This window comes from Callospermophilus lateralis, chromosome 13 (assembly GCF_048772815.1).
Source record: "Callospermophilus lateralis isolate mCalLat2 chromosome 13, mCalLat2.hap1, whole genome shotgun sequence".
NCBI lineage: Eukaryota > Metazoa > Chordata > Mammalia > Rodentia > Sciuridae > Callospermophilus > Callospermophilus lateralis.
The window spans coordinates 94,074,492-94,093,641 of record NC_135317.1 but is presented as its reverse complement, the minus strand read 5'-3'; the positions used below and the strand labels follow the sequence as shown (position 1 = coordinate 94,093,641).

At 42.5% G+C, this 19,150-nt stretch overlaps 1 protein-coding gene across 2 annotated transcripts in view; it reads right to left on the bottom strand.

Annotated features, from left to right (window-relative positions):
* Niban1 (niban apoptosis regulator 1) overlaps positions 1 to 19,150 on the bottom strand; it is a 136,260-nt gene that overhangs the window by 61,774 nt on the left and 55,336 nt on the right. Inside the window, exons 2-5 of one of the 2 annotated variants that reach the window (XM_076831767.2) lie at positions 16,092 to 16,222; positions 12,794 to 12,925; positions 9,187 to 9,301; positions 3,640 to 3,807 (exon numbers count right to left, since the gene is read on the bottom strand). In XM_076831767.2, the coding sequence (XP_076687882.2) occupies positions 3,640 to 3,807; positions 9,187 to 9,301; positions 12,794 to 12,925; positions 16,092 to 16,222 (546 nt within the window). The remainder of the gene's footprint in view (positions 1 to 3,639; positions 3,808 to 9,186; positions 9,302 to 12,793; positions 12,926 to 16,091; positions 16,223 to 19,150) is intronic. The other variant, XM_076831768.2, reaches the window with a different exon arrangement.

The following is a 19,150-nucleotide window of genomic DNA, read 5'->3' as shown; positions in this document are numbered from 1 at the left end:
CAACACTGCACTCCTCCCTGCAAGCTACCAGCATCTGTTACCTGCCAAAGCTTCCTAAGTGGCCTCCTGGAACCCCAGAAAGCTATATCCACCCCTGCTGTCACCGTGCACTGCAGCCACTATGACCTTTCCAAAGTGGGTGTCTGATCAGGTCATTTATCTACTTAAAACTTTTAGGTGGTTCCCTATTACTGTTAGAATAAGATCCAAATTTTTAAGGTGCATCACAAAGCCCCTTAAAACCTGGATCTCACCTGTCTCCCCATCTTTGATGGACTCCTATCTGAGCAACAGCCACAACAAACTTCTTCCAGTTCCTTGGACGGTCCAGGCTCTGTCTTGCATCTGGTTCTTACATATCCCATGCCTCCTGCCAGGAACACTTTTTCCTCTTCCTGCAAAGTCACATGCCAAGGAATGATGATCCTGAGCCAGAAGAGCAGACTCACATCCATGTGACCATTATTCCATATTGCGTGTGTGCAGCCCTCTACATTTATTGAAGTTTTAACTGTATCTCTGTAACTATAATGACCAGATTTTGCAAACTAAAATTCGGAAGAATAGGACTGAATTTTGGATGACAGTACATGACTCAGAACATTTTGGGATTTATGCAAATCCCATTTTGGAGCAGCTCACATTAAGAACCCTGGCCTTCTCCAGTGAGGGACAAGAGACAGGGAATAGCAGCTGTTGTTCTAGGCATATGCCATTCGATGGGCTTAATATTAAGTGACGTGAAGTGAGGTGTTCTGCTAAAGATTAATCTTGGGAGTTATTTTTATGCCTGCTCAATAAAGAGGTGCCAAAATCAAATCAAAGCAAAACACACATGTGTGCACACCCCCACACCTCCATGTTCCATAAGAGTGTAAAAATCTCTTGGCCTCTAAATGTTCCCCTCCCTTGAAGGAAGGAAAAGCATAAAGCTTCCTACTTGTTTTTTTTTTTTGAATGGGGGAGTAGGGATATAGCTCAGTTGGTAGAGTGAACAAGGCCCAAGGTTCAATCCCCAGCGAGACACACACACACACACACACAAGAACAGAAAGAGAAGCAAGACAGGAAAGACCCATGAGCTCACCAGCCCACAATAGCCAACCACTTTTCCCTGTAATGTCATGATGGTCTGCAACTCTGACTGGAGCCACTGGAAGTTAGGCCAGATTTTCTGCATAAGGACTTAGTGAGGGACAAATGGTTTCTGGACAGAAGAATGTGCCACAGACCCAGGGTAATAAAACTAGGCCTCATTATCTTAGTGCCTTTGATAACATACTGGAGAGCAGACTTGGGTTTTGAATCTGCTGGAGTCTTCCATAAATGGTGTCTAAATGCAGGCTACATAACATTCAAAACTCCCCAGAGAAATTCCTATTATGTACATGGGAGGGGGAGTGTGGTCAGTCCCACTTGGCTAGGCCCAGAACATTCTCTGTTCAGTGAAACTTCGCAGTTCTTGTGTTCAGTGCCAACTGCATGTTCGTACTAGACTCAGAGGTGGTAAGAGTATTGAAAAATGAGCTGCATGGAACAGGCAGAGCTGGACGATTCTGTCTCTGAAACATCAAAACCACAAGGCAAGATATTAATAAGGGAATTATTTTTATAAAGACTCTAACTAGTCAGGAGTCAATATTATGATGAGTTGCTATAGCAAGACAGGGTGACATTATTTTTTTCCATTAGCCTCCTATTGATATGCAAATTAAAACCCAAGAAGTGGCTGAGATGCATCACTAGTGACTTGCTCTGTGGGACTGATGGTCTTGGGGAAACCCCTGAACTTCATGGTGTACAATAAAATTAACCATAGTAGGAAATAAGGTGCTCATGGAAGGTAACTCTGCTCAATGTCAACTGCTCAAGACTTTCAGTACTAGACAGGTGCCTCTTGACCTTCATGGGGCTATATTCTAATAAACTCATCACAAGTTGAAAATATAAGTTGAAAATGCACCTAACCTATCAAGCTCCAGAGCTTGCCTAGATTTCCCTAAATGTGCTTAGCACACTTGGATTAACTTAATGTAGAAAAATAATCTAAGGCCAAACCTATTTTATAGTAACATGTTGAATGCCTCATGCACACAGAGATGGGTGTTTTGTAGACATGATAGGATGCAAAAACACAAAGCATGAGATCTAGAAATCTCTGTCAACATAACACACTGGAAAAGTATTGGTTGTTTCCCCTCATGATCATGTGGCTGCCTGGGAGCTGCCCTCACTGCCACTGTCCAGCTTCAAGAGAGAATCATACTCATTATTATGAACCCAGATGCATATTGCTTTTGCACTGTCATAAACTAGAAAAATCATTAATTCTAACACTGTCAAGTTGAGACCATCTGTAGCCGCTTCTTCCCTAGGCTGTGACCTCTAGTTAACTCTTTAACACATTAACTTTGATAACTATCAAATCAGAATATGTTTTCGCTCCCCCTGTTTGAGTCTAAATATGCCCTGAGAGAGGAACTTTGCATACTTCCTTCCTGCGTTCCTAACACCCGCGTGGAGCTGGGCACAGAGTTAAGGCCGATGGCATTTGACTGGCTGCCTTTTTGACTTCCAAAGAACACAATGCATTCACATCCAGGTATCAAAAACACCACATAATGGAATGAAAGGTCTTTTTATTATAGCTGGAATATTCATCAAATCAATACCTGAGGCAAAAGGGTCTGAAGCAATGCCACTCCGAGCGTGGCCTTTGGACCAGCTGCACTTGGGTCACTTGACAGTTCGTAGGAAAAGCAAAACCCAGGGCCCAGCCCAGACCCAGCGAGTCAGAACGTCTGCGGTGGAGCCCTGACACCTGGGTTTTAACTGGGTTCTCCCGGTGAGTCTCACAAACTCTCAAGTTCTGAGAGCCATTGCTTTGGTTTTGGGTACATGTCCCCTGGAGAGCCACATGGTAAAGGACTGGTCCCCAGCTAGGTATTTACAGGAGGTAGAGGAATCTTTAAAAGTGGGCACACTCTGGGAGGTCTTTAAGGTGGTTAAGGATCTGTCTTTGGAAGGGATCATGGGGCCCTGGTTCCCTCCTCATTCCCTGTTGCTTCCCAGCCATGAGGTGAGGGGCTCTGCTCCACCACCTGCTCCCACCAAGATGTGCTGCCCGCCACAGGCCCCAAAGCAATGGGCCCGCGACCACAGACTGCAGCCTCCAACCCTGAGCCGCAGGAACCTTACCTGTTATGGCGACATATTGAAAGCTGACGTCAGGTAAGTGGCACGGTTATTCAGAAATAAAGGTGAAAAGAAACGAGAAACGTCATAAAGACTAGAAGTTTGCCGGGGTCAATTGGCACATTCTTGCTGGCATATGGATTAAAAGCATCAGGAAAGAGGAGGAGGAGGGAGAATCAGGTGTGAAATGATAGGCATGAAGAGTCACAGAGCAGCCACGGCCACCAGATCCCCACGCCCCATTCTGTTTCCCTGAGACTTCCCAGTCCTGGCTGAACAACCAGTGAGCGGGCCACATGCCTCCAGGACAGAACTGTCACTTCCCTGGGTGTCCCTCCCCACCCCCCGGGCCGTACTCTCTGTCCCTCCTTCTGGGAATCTCGAATGACCAAGTCAACTCAGGAAAGGCAGCCCATTCGGGACGAGAAGGAAGCGGTGCCGTACCATGATTCAGGTGCCTGATGCAGTCACTCAAGAGGGTGCTGAACTTCTTCTGGTCCGCGGCCTCGTGGAAGCAGAAGTAGCCATGTCTGAGGAAGGGCTGCCACAGGTACACTGGGAAAGGCTTGGGCAGCACCACAAACGGCTGAGAGTTCTCCTTCTCACTGGAAGCTAAAGACATGTTAAAACACAATCTCAGCACACAGGTCTCTTACCTTAAATACCAACTTCAGGCTGGGAGGGTATCTGGGGCAGGCCATGAGATGGAACATGGGTGAGGGACACGCTAGTTCGGACTTCGGCCCATCCCTTCCCTAGTGCCCCCCACCTCTAGTCTCACTCCATGGCTGGTGTCACCAGTGCCATCCTTACTGCCAGCACATGGCTGCTTCTCTCTTACCTGCCCTTTCGGTCTGATCTAGGGTAGCTGTTGCTGCTGGCAACACCTCTTCACTTCTAAGAGCTTCTCTCTCCCCGTTTCCTGTATGTTTTGTTTTGTTTTTAAAGCCGTTTCTTCTCTGTCACCTTGTGGTTCCTTTGCTATCCCCCCGTGTCACACTAAGTGATGATGCTTGTGCTGGTCTCCAGTGGTTTCTATTCCACTCTGTCTACACCAGCCCAGGTGGGCTCATCCCCTCCGTGACGTTTCCTGTCATTCCTGGACTCCACACCACCCTTCCCGCCTTCCTTCCCGTCACACTCTCCCATAGAACATTCTCTCTCCTCCTGCAAAAGTTGGTTCAGAAGCCATCTCCTCTGGGATGCCTTTGCCAGCACCTCCTCTGCCACCTGAGACAGAACTGGGTGCTCCTCTCCTTGCTCCCCCAAACCACCGTGATGACCGGTTGCCATGTCTGGCCCCCATACTCAGGGGACAGTGGCGGGGAGAGTGCGATGAGCTTCCCCAGTGATTCTCACAGTCGCCTCCCAGGAAGCAGAGCCACCACCCTGAACAGTGGGCTCCCAGAGGGTGGGGACGGCCTCTCACACGTCCTGGTATCCTCAGCCCACAGCACAATCAGGGGAACCAGGAGACCTTTAGCGTCAGCGTGTTCAGTCAACAGATGTGCCATGTTGGCCTGGGGAATTTTAGAAGCCCTCAAGAATGAGACTTTCATCTTTTTGCTCCAAATCCTTTCCAAGCAACGCATGTTCAACCAGGCTACTCGGCAGAAGCCTTGCCTCCGCGTGACTCCTTTCCTGCATTCCAGTTACAAGCCACTGCACATGGCTAAAAGTCCCTGCTTCTTCCCAGAGTCCCAGAGAACATGCAGAAGGAAAAGTTGGTTGGGTGTTCCCTGTGTACAGAATGAGCAGGGAATGGGGGGGAAGAGGACCCCCTGGGAGTCTGCAGAGAGCACTGGCATTCAAGAAACTCGTCGTTAATAGTAAAGATGGTGAGAAGAAACGTTTTAGTTTGAGACCATCCCATTTATTGATTCTTGATTTTAATTCTTGCCCCAAAGGAGTCTTATTAAGGAAGCTGGGGCCTAATTCCACATGATGGAGATTAGGGCCTACTTTTTCTTCTATTAGATGCAGGGTCTCTGGTTTTATTCCTAGGTCCTTGATCCATTTTGAGTGGAGTTTTGTGCATGATGAGAGACAGGGGCTTAATTTCATTTTGTTGCTTATGGATTTCCAGTTTTCCCAGCACCACTTGTTGAGGAGGCTATCTTTTCTCCAATGCATGTAATCTGTGAGGTGAATAGAGAGCCTACGTCTTGGGAGCAAATCTTTACCCTTCACACATTGATACAGCACTAATCTCTAGGGTATATAAAGAACGCAAAAAGCTCAGCACCAAAAAAAAAATAAAATAAAATAACCCAATCAATAAGTGGGCCAAAGACCTGAACAGACACTTCTCAGAAGAGGATATTCAATCAATCAACAAATACATGAAAAAATATTCATCATCACTAGCAATTAGAGAAATGCAAATTAAAGCCACTCTAAGATTTCTTCTCACTCCAGTCAGAATGGCAGCTATTTTGCATACAAACAACAATAAGTGTTGGCGAGGATGTGGGGGAAAGGGCACACTCATACACTGCTGATGGGACTGCAAATTGGTGCAGCCAATATGGAAAGCAGTACGGAGATTTCTTAGAAAATTGGGAGTGGAACCACCATTTGATCCAGCTGTCCCTCTCCTCAGTCTATACCCAAAGGACTTAAAAACAGCATACTACAGGGACACAGCCACATCAGTGTTTACAGCAGCACAATTTACAATAGCTAAAGTGTGGAACCAAGTTAAAGGCCTTCAATAGATGAATGGATAAAAAAAAAAAGTGGCATATATACATCATATTACTCAGCAATAAAAGAGAATAAAATGAGATTTGTAGGTAACTGGATGGAGTTAGAGAAGATAATGCTAAGTGAAGTTAGCCAATCCCCCCAAAACAAATGCTGAATGTTTTCTTTGATATAAGGAGGCTGATTCATAGTGGGATAGGGAGCGGGAGCATGGGAGGAGTAGATGAACTTAGATAGGGCAAAAGGGTGGGAGGGGAAGGGAAGGGGCATGGGGTTAGAAATGATGGTGGAATGTGAGGATCATTATTATCCAAAGTACATGTATGAAGACACAGATTGGTGTGAATATACTGTGTATACAACCAGAGATATGAAAAATTGTGCTCTATATGTGTAACAAGAATTGTAATGCATTCTGTTGTCATATATAAATTAAAAAAATATTAATGTTGGGAGGAAGGCCCCAGAAGGAGCCAGTTCCTGGTAAGTTAATAAAATAGGATTGACTCAAGGACAGAACAGACTTCTAGGGGGCATATACAGAAGCTCTGTTCCATTGTCCTGGGACCTGAAGGGAACTGAGTGGAAGCACTGGGGGCAAAAGCTGGCCTCCAGCACCAAGCCTGGCACACAGTGACTAAGAATGAATCGCCATGTGAGTTAACAAACCAATGCATGAACAGCTGCAGGCTGTGGACACCTCTAGATGTAACAGCACCCTTTCAGCCCTTCTTTCTCAGCATAAAAACCCTGATTTTCAGTTGGGCAAATGACTGCATGAAGACTGTTACATATTTCCAGCTTCCCTGTAGTTTGGTAACCCATAGCTACTAGGTTCTGGCCAATGGGATGTAACTGAAGTGGTGTATGCAACCTTGGAGAAAGGGAATGCACACCCCTCCGTCTGTTTTGTCCTTCCTGTTGCCTGAAATGAGAAAGCTGTGGCTGGAGCTCCAGCAGCCATCCTGGACTCTGCTATTAAGGTCCACAGCCTAGAAATAAATAGGAGAAAACTAGACAGAGCCTATCCCTGACAAATTTATGGATTTGCCACACCAACTCTGGATTAAAACCCAAATATTTCTAGCAAGGATGTAGAATGCATTGGATATTAATACCTTATATGCATATATGACTATATGACCGGTGTGATTCTATATCATGTACAACCAGAAGAATGAGGGGTTACACTCTATATATGTACGCTGTGTCAAAATGCAGTTCACTGTCATGTATAACTAATTAGAACAAATAAAAAAAGATAATAAAAACTGTGTATTTAATTGAATTTTTCTTCATGTGCAGCAAACCACCATCTAACTAATAAAATGCCAAATAAGTGAATCACTTTAGCAAAACATAGGGTCAACAACAGACGCCTTAATATTCATAAGCTCTGGTGCCTTTTCTCAATCAAGCAAGGACAATTCCTTTTATCTTGCCTAAGTTTCTTTTTGGTAGAAATACTGTCACATAGTAAGTCCTCTTGATTAACATGGTTTTGTGAATCAATTCTCCTTGCCCTTTCCAAGATGTCACAATTTTGTACAAACAACTGAAATCAACTTTGACCCTCTGCAATTAAAAGCTTCAGCAAGACCCATAAAATCCACTCCTATTAGCCAAGAGTTCCCTCACTTAACCTTTTACAATAATTTTTCCAAATGCCATCCATCTGCATATTTTCTGAATTGTATCACAAAGACATCACAAATGACCTACTATAGAATATTCTATTTTTAAAACTCAGAAGGCCACACCATATGATAAAAATAGTCATTAAAATGCCCCAATCTGAAGCCTTGGGACAAAGGCATTAGTCACATAAGCTTTGTGTTTTTCATTGCTTTTCATTCTTCTGGTATGATTTCAAGAACAAATCAATAAGTATATTGTCTGTTCCGATGGATTTCCTTGAAAAGTTCTGGAGAAATTCTGAACAGCCAATATGTTGGTATTCCATTTCTAGCTACAGCTCTGTAGTCAGGATGGCAAATAAGTAAATGTTGAGAGAAAATAAAAAATATAATAATGTGTATAGTGTACATAAAGTGTTGTTTTAGCCTGAATTACTTAGTAATAATTTGTTAATCTAGGTTTATGATCCATGTACTAATCCCATAATTGTGTTATTAAAAACACTATGCTAAGCATTCTTCACCAAAATAACAATTGATGGAATGATTACATTTTTCCCATAAATTATAATGAAATGATTGTGCCTATTAATAAAAACCAGGCCTCTCTTCAAGAAGCCAAGTAATTACTATGTGGTATGATTTATACAAAGCCAGATGGAGCTATCACATTATTCACAGTTCATGAATCTCTGTGAATTGCCCTATTTAGTCTATACATTATCCATCACTTTCTCTAAAAAAAAAAAAAAAAAAAAGGAATGAATGAGAATCAAAGAATGTTAAAGCTAGAAATATCAGAAATACCCTTTTAGACTTTCAAGTTCAAAGCCTCATTTTAGAATTGGAGAAATAGAAACCAGAATGGTTCAGCAGCCTGCTCCTCTAAAATATTTGATAAGTGGCACAGTGAGAAGTAGATAAAAGTCCCGGCTCCCAGTTCTGAGTTCCATGCTCTTTCTATGGCAGCGCTCAGCTTTATTTATAGACAGATGAATTGATACAGTGCCTTTTTAAAATTTTTTACATATTAGCTATGAATTGCTATAATATTTAAATTCGTTTTTTTGTCAATTTGGGATGTTTAATTGCATATCACCCCAAAATTAGAAAGACAATAATCCCCCAACAGGGTCAGTCTTATTTATTCAAAGAATGGGATTGTGCTTTTCACAGACTGAGCCCTACCTATTTATTTCCACTGCTCTGGGAAGTGCTATCAAAGCCTGCAATATGTTCAAAAGCTTCCAGGTATTTGACCAATAGCAAATTTTCCATGTGCTAGAAACACAATAACTGATTTGTGTAATACTAAATGGAACATCAAATAACAGAAGTGGTATAATGTTGGCTAAACAAGAGAAATGATGTCTTCCCTTTGTCTGTGAGGCATGGGTTTCTCAACCTGGACATTACTGATTTTTTCTCTTCATTGTTGGAGACTGTCCCATGCACTACAGGATCTCCAGCAGCATCCTGGCCTGTATCCACTATCCCTGGCCTGTAGCACTCACATTTTAATTGAAACAACCAAAATGATAAATGGCCCTACAAAGTTAAATTCCTCTTCCCCATTAAGAACCACTGCTCTGGCTCAGTAAAATCAGTTTAATTTTTTTTCCTTGAAAAAAGATGCTCAGTGACTTACCAATAGGGTCTGGGAAATGCCTGTCAGACAGTAGGTTATATTCATCTTCTGATGTTAACACCTTGCCACCAGCTGGAAGAATTCGACTTTTAGGAGCCGCTCCCTTCTGATAGGCCTGGGAGGAAAAGGCATAAGTGAATGAATTTCTTCCCCATTTGGATTTTTGGAAAGTCATATTAAAAATGGACACGTAGACTCAGATACACACACCCAGAGACAGAAATCTCCACACTAGGTCACTGAGTTAGAGCCATTTATTTAAAAAAAAAAAAAAAATCTGTTCTGCATACCTGCCACTTGCAAGGCAGTATCTAGTACTTTTGTGTGATGGTCACAACATGTCAAATCAGGGTCCCTAATCTCGGGAATATTCTTCGTAGGTATGCTCTCGAATGGGAAAAATGACTTCAGCAACATGCACTTGATTTTTAATTTATAAAAGTGCTTTAAAAAAAAAAATGCACACCCCAGAATCGCACACACCACATTTGCCATTTCAGTCACTAATGCCGAGTCATTCTGATAACCGAGAAGGTGACAACCTCACAGTTGCTGCACAAAATGCTCGGTGACTGATGTGGACCAGGTTCATTGACCAACAAGACGATGCAACAAGGAACTGTAATGATGGTTACTGGATTTCCATCAGAAACTTTAAAATGTTTCTGTGATAAAATATGCCAACGGCTTGGCCCTCAGATGTGCCTGTTGGGCATAAAATAGTTGAGATGGTAGTGCAGTTTTGTGACATCAAACCATTCTGGTGGCAGACAGGAAGCTCTGCTGTTTAAGAAATGCAGAAGAGGCACAGAGCATCCCTAGAGCAGTTAGGCAGACACAGCCACAAGGTCACCCAGATGAAGTATGTGTGCCGGAAGGGAGATGCCTACATCCAGGCAGAATTTTGAAAATAGAAACCTTAATGCAAGCTGAGAATTGAAACCAAGAAACTGTGGGACCCAAACGCCCAAGAGTACCCTTGGGAATAACTAAAATAACATTGATCTAGGCAACAAACTCAGAATAACAATAACACATTCTGCATCAGTAAGATAGCGAGTGAAGAAACCCAAACTAAACAAACTCTCAGATATCTGAGAAGTTTGTTTTCATACTTGTGAGAACCATCCATCAACGGCTTCAACACATCTGGGATCCAGAGCCTAACACAGGACAATCTAAATATGTATGGTCTGGAGAAATTTCAGAAGCAATTTGATTCAGGCTGGACTCAAATGTGAATTGTTATTAGTTATAATAAGCTCATTGGCTTTCATAAACATTACATTGTTTAATCCTAAAAACAGCACAATGAGTTAGGTATTATCTCTATTTTACAAGTGAGAAAAATGAAGCTCAAAGAGATTGAATCACTTGCCAATGGCCCAGCAGTGAGTAGGTAACAAATCCAGGATTTTCCTCATGTCTGTCCAGCCCCAGGGCCAGTGTGCAGAAGGTAGACTTATCAGTGCTCCTGCTTAGTTACCACCCAGAATTGGACTCACAATAAAACAACAGGCAATTTATAGGTTCTTAATGTGCGATTCTGGGGTGTGTATTTTTTTTAAAAGCACTTTTATAAATTAAAAATCATGATTTTTATTAAAGCTGTAAGCAATGATAAGTGACTGGAATTTCCCTTTAAATATCCAAGTGAGTTTATAAAAATATGTGTTTATTATCAAATTCAGCCATTCTATCTTAATGACCACAGGTTGGTGGAAAGTACTGGACCAAAAACAAAACGAAAAAACAACAGTATCACTCATAAATTTCAAGTTGAGGGAGCAAGTTTTCAGAACCAAGAAGTAAAACAAACCACCAAAATTTGATTCACAGAGAAATTTCAATTAGCGTCAAATGTAGCAAAAACCTTAAGTAAACCAAAGAAAAAGCCCTTCAGGGTTTCCTCCCAATTTAGTTAGAAATAATCATATCTGCACAACATTGGGTTCAACCAAAGGCCTGGCTAGGTGCTAAATGCCTCAATAAATTTATTTATTGTAAACAACAAAGGGATCATGCATTCATTAATGAGAAAACTGAGGTTCAAGGAGATTTACAATTTAGGTAAGGACATATCCCTAGAACCTGGCAAAGATGTGACTCAAAACCTGTCGGATTAACCAGTATGCTACACTGCCTCTCCTCAAGCTTCTCTGAAAGGACATTATAAGGGGCCATAAAAAAAATAAGGCAGGGCTGGGGATGTGGCTCATGCGGTAGCACGCTCGCCTGGCACGCGCGGGGCGCTGGGTTCGATCCTCAGCACCACATAAAAATAAAATAAAGATGTTGAGTCCACCGAAAACTAAAAAATAAATATTAAAAAATTCTCTCTCTCTCTCTCTCTAAAAAAAAATAAAGCAATCTGTTATTACTACCATTGCAATTTGTAGTGTATTAATACTTTGCTTCTGAGTACAAATTAAGTGTTGAATGAAATCCTAACATAGATAAGTGGAGAAAGTATAAACTTAGCCAATGTTGAAGGAAGTAAGTCTACTCAAGAGAGCACTTGAACCTCATCCAGTAGCCTGTGAAATATGTTTGCACTATATTTTATTCCTAATTTCTACCAGAAATGGGAAGGAAACACATGGTCTGCCAGCCCGAAGCTTCCTACTACGGTTGAGTATCAGGCAGCTGTCTCCATACCATGCAGCTTGTCCTGACCGCTCTTGAACTTTGCAGAATTTTAAACATGTTATGATCTTTAACTGGTAAATCGTGATCACTCATTTCCAAGGGGGCGGGGGCGGGTTGAGGATTTTATGTAGATAAAACTGTGTACAGTCTGAGATCTGGAAGGAGCCATTGGGATCATTCAACCAAATTTTCTACTTTTGTGGCCCAGAGACAGCAGGTCACTTGTCCATGAGTTCAATTCCAATGAGTGGCGCTTGACCTAAACTGTACTCTCCCAAATTCGCTGCCCAGTGTACTTTCCCTCGTGTGTTACATCCCTACGTGGGGAAAAAAATAGGAACCAAAAAAACTGAAGTCCTCTCAAGGTCTAGTCCATTTTATATACATCATCTTTCAACCTTTTACAAACAAGAAAAATAACCAGGAAAAAAGTCCAAAAGCGGTGGGGGGAATCATCAAGAAGTGGAATAAAGTAGGTGGAGTGTTCTAAATTCCCAGGAACCCAGGCAAATCCCATCACAACCTTAGTGAATAAGTAACTCCTTTGCCTTCTGTCACACACAAGGCTTAAGAGTGGGAAGACATGAAGACAGCAGAGGGAAGGATGTCAAGCCAGTGACTGGGAAAGACCTGGAGGCTGAAGGGCCGTGGGAAAGGCTCCTGTGCGAACTCAGCCACTCTGCGCAGCCTTCCGTTTTCACACTCACTTGTGATCATGTGCTCAAAGTCTGTCTTGTCCCCAGGACTGTAAACATCTGTCTAATCAACAGCCATTTAACCAGAACCTTGTGTAACACTTGGCCCAGAATAAAAATTCAATAAATGTCATTTTAATTGAAATAATCCCCGAATGAGTGCTTCTTGCACGGATCTGTGGCAAAGGAGAGGACGAGCCGATCCACCTCACCAAGGGTGTAAGAATATTGCGAGAATCTGGGGTAACAGGGAAATGTCTCACCTCTCTGTTCTCATAGCTTTCCACAGCAAAATCATTTTTAACCACAACGTATCTGTCCTTCCATTTCCGTATGTCTTCAGCAAACTGTGAGAGCTCTGCTTCGTACAAGACGGTTCCTGGTTCCAGCGGTGGCTTAAAGAAGATGGACAAAGTTAGCCACCTCAACAAGAGAGAACACACTGGGTTACCATGGCCTTAGTCCTGGTGTTTCAAGGCCTGTTTGAGGAAATCATGGTGTGCAGAGAACCTGGGGAAATGGCCGTTCCTCCTCTCCTCCACCATCGCCCCTTCCTCCTCTCCTCCACCATCGCCCCTTCCTCCTGACCAAACACAAATATTTGTCCTATTGTTATTTTTATGTATTAAAAATAACATTTTCATTTTCCTGTATTTTGCTGTAGGTATAGGAGCATATGGTAGAAGGGATTATCACAATAAAGTTGTACCTTGCATACACATGGCACTTAATAAATGCTCGATAAGCTGTGGGGGAGAGGGAGAGAGTTGGGATAATGTAAGCTGTGGACATGTACCCCAAATCCCTGGCATGTCTCAGGGTAATTTCCAGAAAAGTAGAAGAATGAACAGGTGATTCCTCGATTCATCACACCTCCATGGGCGCTTCAAGAGCCAGTGCTCAATGGCTTTCCCAAAAGCCATGGGGACCCAGGCTTACAAACACTTCACCCATCCTGACTCTCCTTGATATCATGTTGGGTTCAAAAACAGGGAGGCATCAAGCCAGCAAACCTCAGTTCTACCTCTCCGATTTAAAAGGCTGGGCATCTCTCCTTAACTTTGATGATAGATATGGTACAGGGGAATCTCCAGTAGATTCCTACTTAGGTCCTCCATTGGGCTTGAAGTGTAGGGATAATTTCTATCCCCTCTCATTGTACAATTCCCACGTTATTTCAAAATGTAGTCCAGCAAAGTGGCTTAAAGTTCCATTGTGACAGACAACGTGGCAGCTTGATATCTTGCCTAGTTAAAAGGTCAGAGAGGCTAGGTGCGGTGGCTCATGCCTGTAATCCCAGTGGCTTGGGAGGCTGAGGCAGAAGGATTGCCAGTTCAAAGCCAGCCTCAGCAAAATTGAGGCGTTAAACAACACAGTGAGATCTTATCTCTAAAATAAAATACAAAATAAGGCTGAGGATGTAGCTCAGTGGTCGTGTGCCCCTGAATTCAATCCCCAGTACCAAAAATAAAGGTCAGAGAAGACCTCACTCCTCTTGTCAAATGAGGTTGGAACCAATATAAGGGGAACTTCATCTTCTTACATGCATCTTTCCTCAAGCTGGGCCATTTCATCAATGGATAAGCTTGCTAGGCTAAAAAATGTGAACTCACCCTAGACTTACTGCATCAGATTCTCTGGGGTGTGGACCAGAATTTGCATCTGTTTTGTTTGGGGACAGGCTGGTTTCAAAGTCCTGTGCTCAAGCAGTCTCCCAGTGCTGGGACTACATGCTTGCACTACCAGCCAGCTCAGAATTTGCATTTTAAACAAGCTCCCTAAATTTTAAGAACCAAAGCTTCACAGGGATTCCTATCAGCTCTCCCTACATACCCGTGTTGCTTAATCTAGTGGCTAACAGCCTCTGCGTGGCGTTTCACCATTTATCACCCACTTCCTCCTTGAAATCCTGTCCTTATTGGCACCTTACACGTTCCTGATTTTTCTCCTACTCCACAGGCTGTTTTTTCTTAGCCCACGTGTCTGGATCCTTCTCCTCTTTCTGATGTCCAAATGCTGGTGGGGCCAGTACTCTGTGCCTCTTCTCCGTGTTCATTCTCAATTACACCCCATGACTTTCCTCTTGGTTATAAGACAACAACTCCCCAGATGGCTCTTCTCCGGTCCCAATCTCTCCACTGAGCTCCGGATCGGAATACCCAACTGCCTATTCAATATTTCTATAGGTGTATGTAAAATAAGCATCTCAACCTTTGGCAAAAATAAACTCAGGCCTCCCATTCACTCCCCAGTAAAAGGCAAGTCTATCCACTTATTACTCAGGTTAAAGACCAAGAGATCAGCACTGATCCTGTCCTGCTAATAGCAAGTTCTGTCACCTCCATCATAAGTACTTCTTCTCTCTACCACCACCGCCCTTCTAGTTCAATTCCTCTCCACTCTTCTCTTGGGCTTCTGCAGTAGCCTCCTTGCCAGTCTCCCATTTCCCCTCCCTTCCCATAGTCTATTCTCTACCCACCCTTCATAGGTCACTCCGTATTTAGTAGCTTCCAGTGGGATTTCCCATTACATTTAAAACAAAATCAAACCCTTCTGGTGTCCTACAGGTCTACACCGTCTGGTCTCTGTCTGCCTTTCTGTAATCGCTGCTCATCCCTGTCCCCTGCACACAGCACTCTGGGCACACCAGCTTTCCCAGCCTGACTGTAGGGTCTCTGGATACTCTTCCCATGAACTCTCATATAGCTGTCATTCATTCCAGCCATCTCTACAGAGGGCTTCCCTCGCCTACCAACTTCCCCAAAAGAAGATGTCTGCTTTATTTTTCTTTGTGGCGTTTTCCATGACCTGACATCACCCGATATTTGTTTGTTTGTTAGTTTATGGCCTGATTCCTATGTTTGAATATGAACCCCAAGAAGGCAGAGAATTGGTCTCACTCTCCAGTTCTAATATGCATTAGCACTCTGTCAGAAATAACAGTCTGACAAGGAGGTGCTAATAAATATTTGTTGAGGTTAAAGTTAATAATGGAGCAAAATAATAAGAATATATTAGAGAGCTCAAAGAGAAAAATCATATTTGATCAGGAACCAAAATAAAAATGCCCATAGCAGAAGACACTGCAATTATGACTTTTTAAAAACTGAACTTTCCAACAGCAGGTCAGATTTCCTGATATCAAAGCATCAATGTGGGAAAAAAACACATGTGGAATAATGCCAATTTCTTTTTATATGGATTACACTATCAACAAGAAATCATACAGGGCTGGAATTATAGCTGGGCTGGAGTTGTAGTTCAGTTGTAAGAGTGTTTGCCTGGCACATGTGAGGCACTGGGTTCAAATCTTCAGCACCACAAAAAGTTAAATAAATGAAATAAAGGTATTGTGTCCATCCACAACTAAAAAAATAATAATAAATTAAAAAAAAGAAATCCTATATATTCTAATTTCTAAGCAAACAGGATTTTTTGAACACGAAATGATTTCAGAGCATATTTTTTAAACTATCATTCAAATCATTTATTTCTGAAACATTATGAACTATAAAGCTTTCTTCAGTGGAAGAAATTCATGAGCCAAAGGTCTATAGTTACCTTGGTCTTCAAAAATTGTGACGTTAAATCTCTTTGCTGTTCTACTTCACTGCGCACGTGATTGCCGAAAGCCACCGAATACTGGCGACTGTAGTATGGACCAAAGTTTTTGATGGCAGCCTCAGTTTTCCCTGGAAAAATATGAAAATTATAATTTTAAATGTAGCATCTCTCACAGAATAGACACCAACCTACACAATTCTCTCAGCAGTCTCCTTCATGCCACTGTTTCCCAGGGATTCGTTCTCAGCCTGTGTTCCCTGAGAATGTCCATGGCCGCTGCACCTGCCTGGCTCTCTCCCTCCCCTCTGGCCGCTTCCCAAGAGACTGCAGGAACCTAAGGCTCCTCACCCAGTAATCAAGAGGGTTTTTTTTTTTTTTTTTTTCATGTACACTGTACCCATTGCCATGGGCACAAACTCAATCATCTTCCTAGTACTTCTAAGACCATTCTGCCTGGTCTCTCTACTTTGCCTTGCTCTTTAGTCTCCTGCACGTCCAACTGTTCAGCTTCTTCCTCCCAACCTTCCCACAGTTCACCCTTTCAACTCTGCATGCATGTCTCTCCATTTTTCTCCAGATCTCTGAAGTTCCACCTCTAGACTTTCAACCCACAGTCCTGGATGAAGCCAACAAAGAGTTTCCTCTAGTTGTGGTCCTCTGCTTCTGACTTTCAAGATTGTGTATGTATGTGTGTGTGTATGTGTGTATGTGTGTGTGTATGTGAGAGAGAGAGAGACTCAAAGCATTATATAATCACCATGAGATCAAGCGGGGGGGAGGACTTTGGTTTAGGAGTCTGGGGACCTCGATTGTGGTCCCCTATCTAATTGTGAGGCAGAAACCAGCTGTCTGACCTCAGTCAACTCACTCAGCTCTCCGGGCTCCAGTGTCCCATACCGCACGCAGGTCTGGTCACAGAGGTACAGCTCCCTCACAACAGTGATTGGCAGCTGCCATAAATAGTCTATCAGCCCCGGACACAGAATGAGTATCAACCACGCGTGGAGAGTGTGAGGACCAGAAGTAGAGGGAGAGTTGGACCCTGGGAACTTTCTCCTGCTTTTCCAACCCCTCCTTAGCTTGGGGAGTATGTGAGGCGGGAAGGTGGACCAGAAAGGGCAGCTTAGAAGTCCTCACAACATTTTAGAACTTGCTACAGAAGAAAGAAGAAAAAAAATGTGAAGTTTCTCTGCCTGTGTCAATAAGTAGTTAGCCCATGGAATAGGATGTCAGCCTGAGGAAAAATAAACCTGACGTAACACTCCAAAACATTTTTAAACACTTCATGTGAACTTGGCATAATTTTTGTTTTCCAAATTTGATACTATAGTCAACAGAGAACTATTAAAATATAACTTATTGGCAAAGTTTGTTTAAAGCTATTCTTCATGTAAATTTGCAGAAATAAGTGAAGCATTCTAACCTAGTGTACTGAGATACTACTCTATAAAAGAACCTACTCTATAAAAGAAGTGTACAAAAACCTGTTTGTACACTTAGGAAATCACCACCCCAAACATCCAGAATATATGAATACCCTCTCTATACAGATAGAATACTTTTGCTCGGGCATCTTAGTCTTGGGATATGTATGAGATAAAGGAGAATTCTTTTGCATTCCTTTAGCAAAATGACATTTACTGGTCATATTTATGGGCTTTAGTAATTATTTCTTGTAAGGTCCTTTGAGACCCACTAATAATAGATTCTGTAGACATGCAAATAAAAGCTCCTATAATTTCAATCAGGCATGCTTTTGCTTGCTTTGTGAGTTTATGGTATTATAGTTAATCAGTATTTGCATAATACTTTAATATGCTCAAGCTTTATAACCATCTAATTGGTTATTATTTTATTAGCTTTTATTACCATGCAGCCATAGTAAAATTCTATATCCTTGTCTATAATTTTCTTATGTAGGAATGGGACATCCCACAATGAGAATGAGTCTCTCCTTACCAAAACAAAATGATTAACAAAATTTGCCCTTTAGCTCCAAGTAAGCACTGCTTTCTGCATCAAAAATGCAGACTGTTAATTGCTGATGCTAACTTTTGCACTCTTGCAAGCATTTGGATGGAAATGAAAGGAGGTTGTGGTCATGTTACCATGACCTCTATAGAGCGTCAAAAGCTGACCTGCTACATCACCAAGCTTCTCCCAGGTCCACCTTGCTTCTACTGATGTGCTCTGATGCCACCACTCCCTTTTAATACAGGAGAAGAATGCTTCTGTGATTTAAATATCTGCATATGGTACTATCAGCACATCACCTGCCAGGCAGCACTTATAAAGCAGGGACTACAGCTTCCTTAGGTAATTAATGCAATGATAGGTTCAGAAATGTAAATAATAGTAAAAGCGTATCAATTAATGAATGTGTGGTCAGGCACTCTTCTAAGTATTTTTGCGCATGTTGAGTATTTCATTTGCTCCTCACAAACCCCTGTGACATGAGCCCCGATCCCTATTTTACAGCTAAGAAATTGAGGCGCAGGGAAAGACTCCAGGTAACACTCCTACTCACACATGCTTTTTGTCTTAGCCCATTAATACTAACATTTTGCTTTTTTTTTTTTAATTTCTAAGGACAAAAGAACCTAATGCTATTCTCCGAATGTATCTGTATTTTAGTTTAAATAAATTTGAACCAAAATAAAGGAGCCTTGGGTGTAGGGATCTTGAGAATGAAAATAAGGTCTCACATTGGGCAAAATGCCCTGGTACTCAGAAAGACAGACTGTGGAGTAGTTGGCCATGGTTTCCAGTCCCATCTTTGCTACTTGCCAGCCGTGGTACCTCATGAGCATTACGTGAAGCCAAGAGTAGCGGCCTCCTAAGGTGGTGTAATGGTTACATACAGCAATGTAGCGCAGCACTGAAGCAGGCACACAGAAGGTGTTCAAGCTAAGATGATGATAACAATGAAGCCCCCTGTCAAGCACCAGGAGAAGGTCCTCAAGCTGAACTAAGAATCAGGAAGAATCCAAAAAGCACTCTTGCTCAGGGGGCATCCTGACCTTCTGCAACAGAACAGCTGCCCCACCTCTTGCATG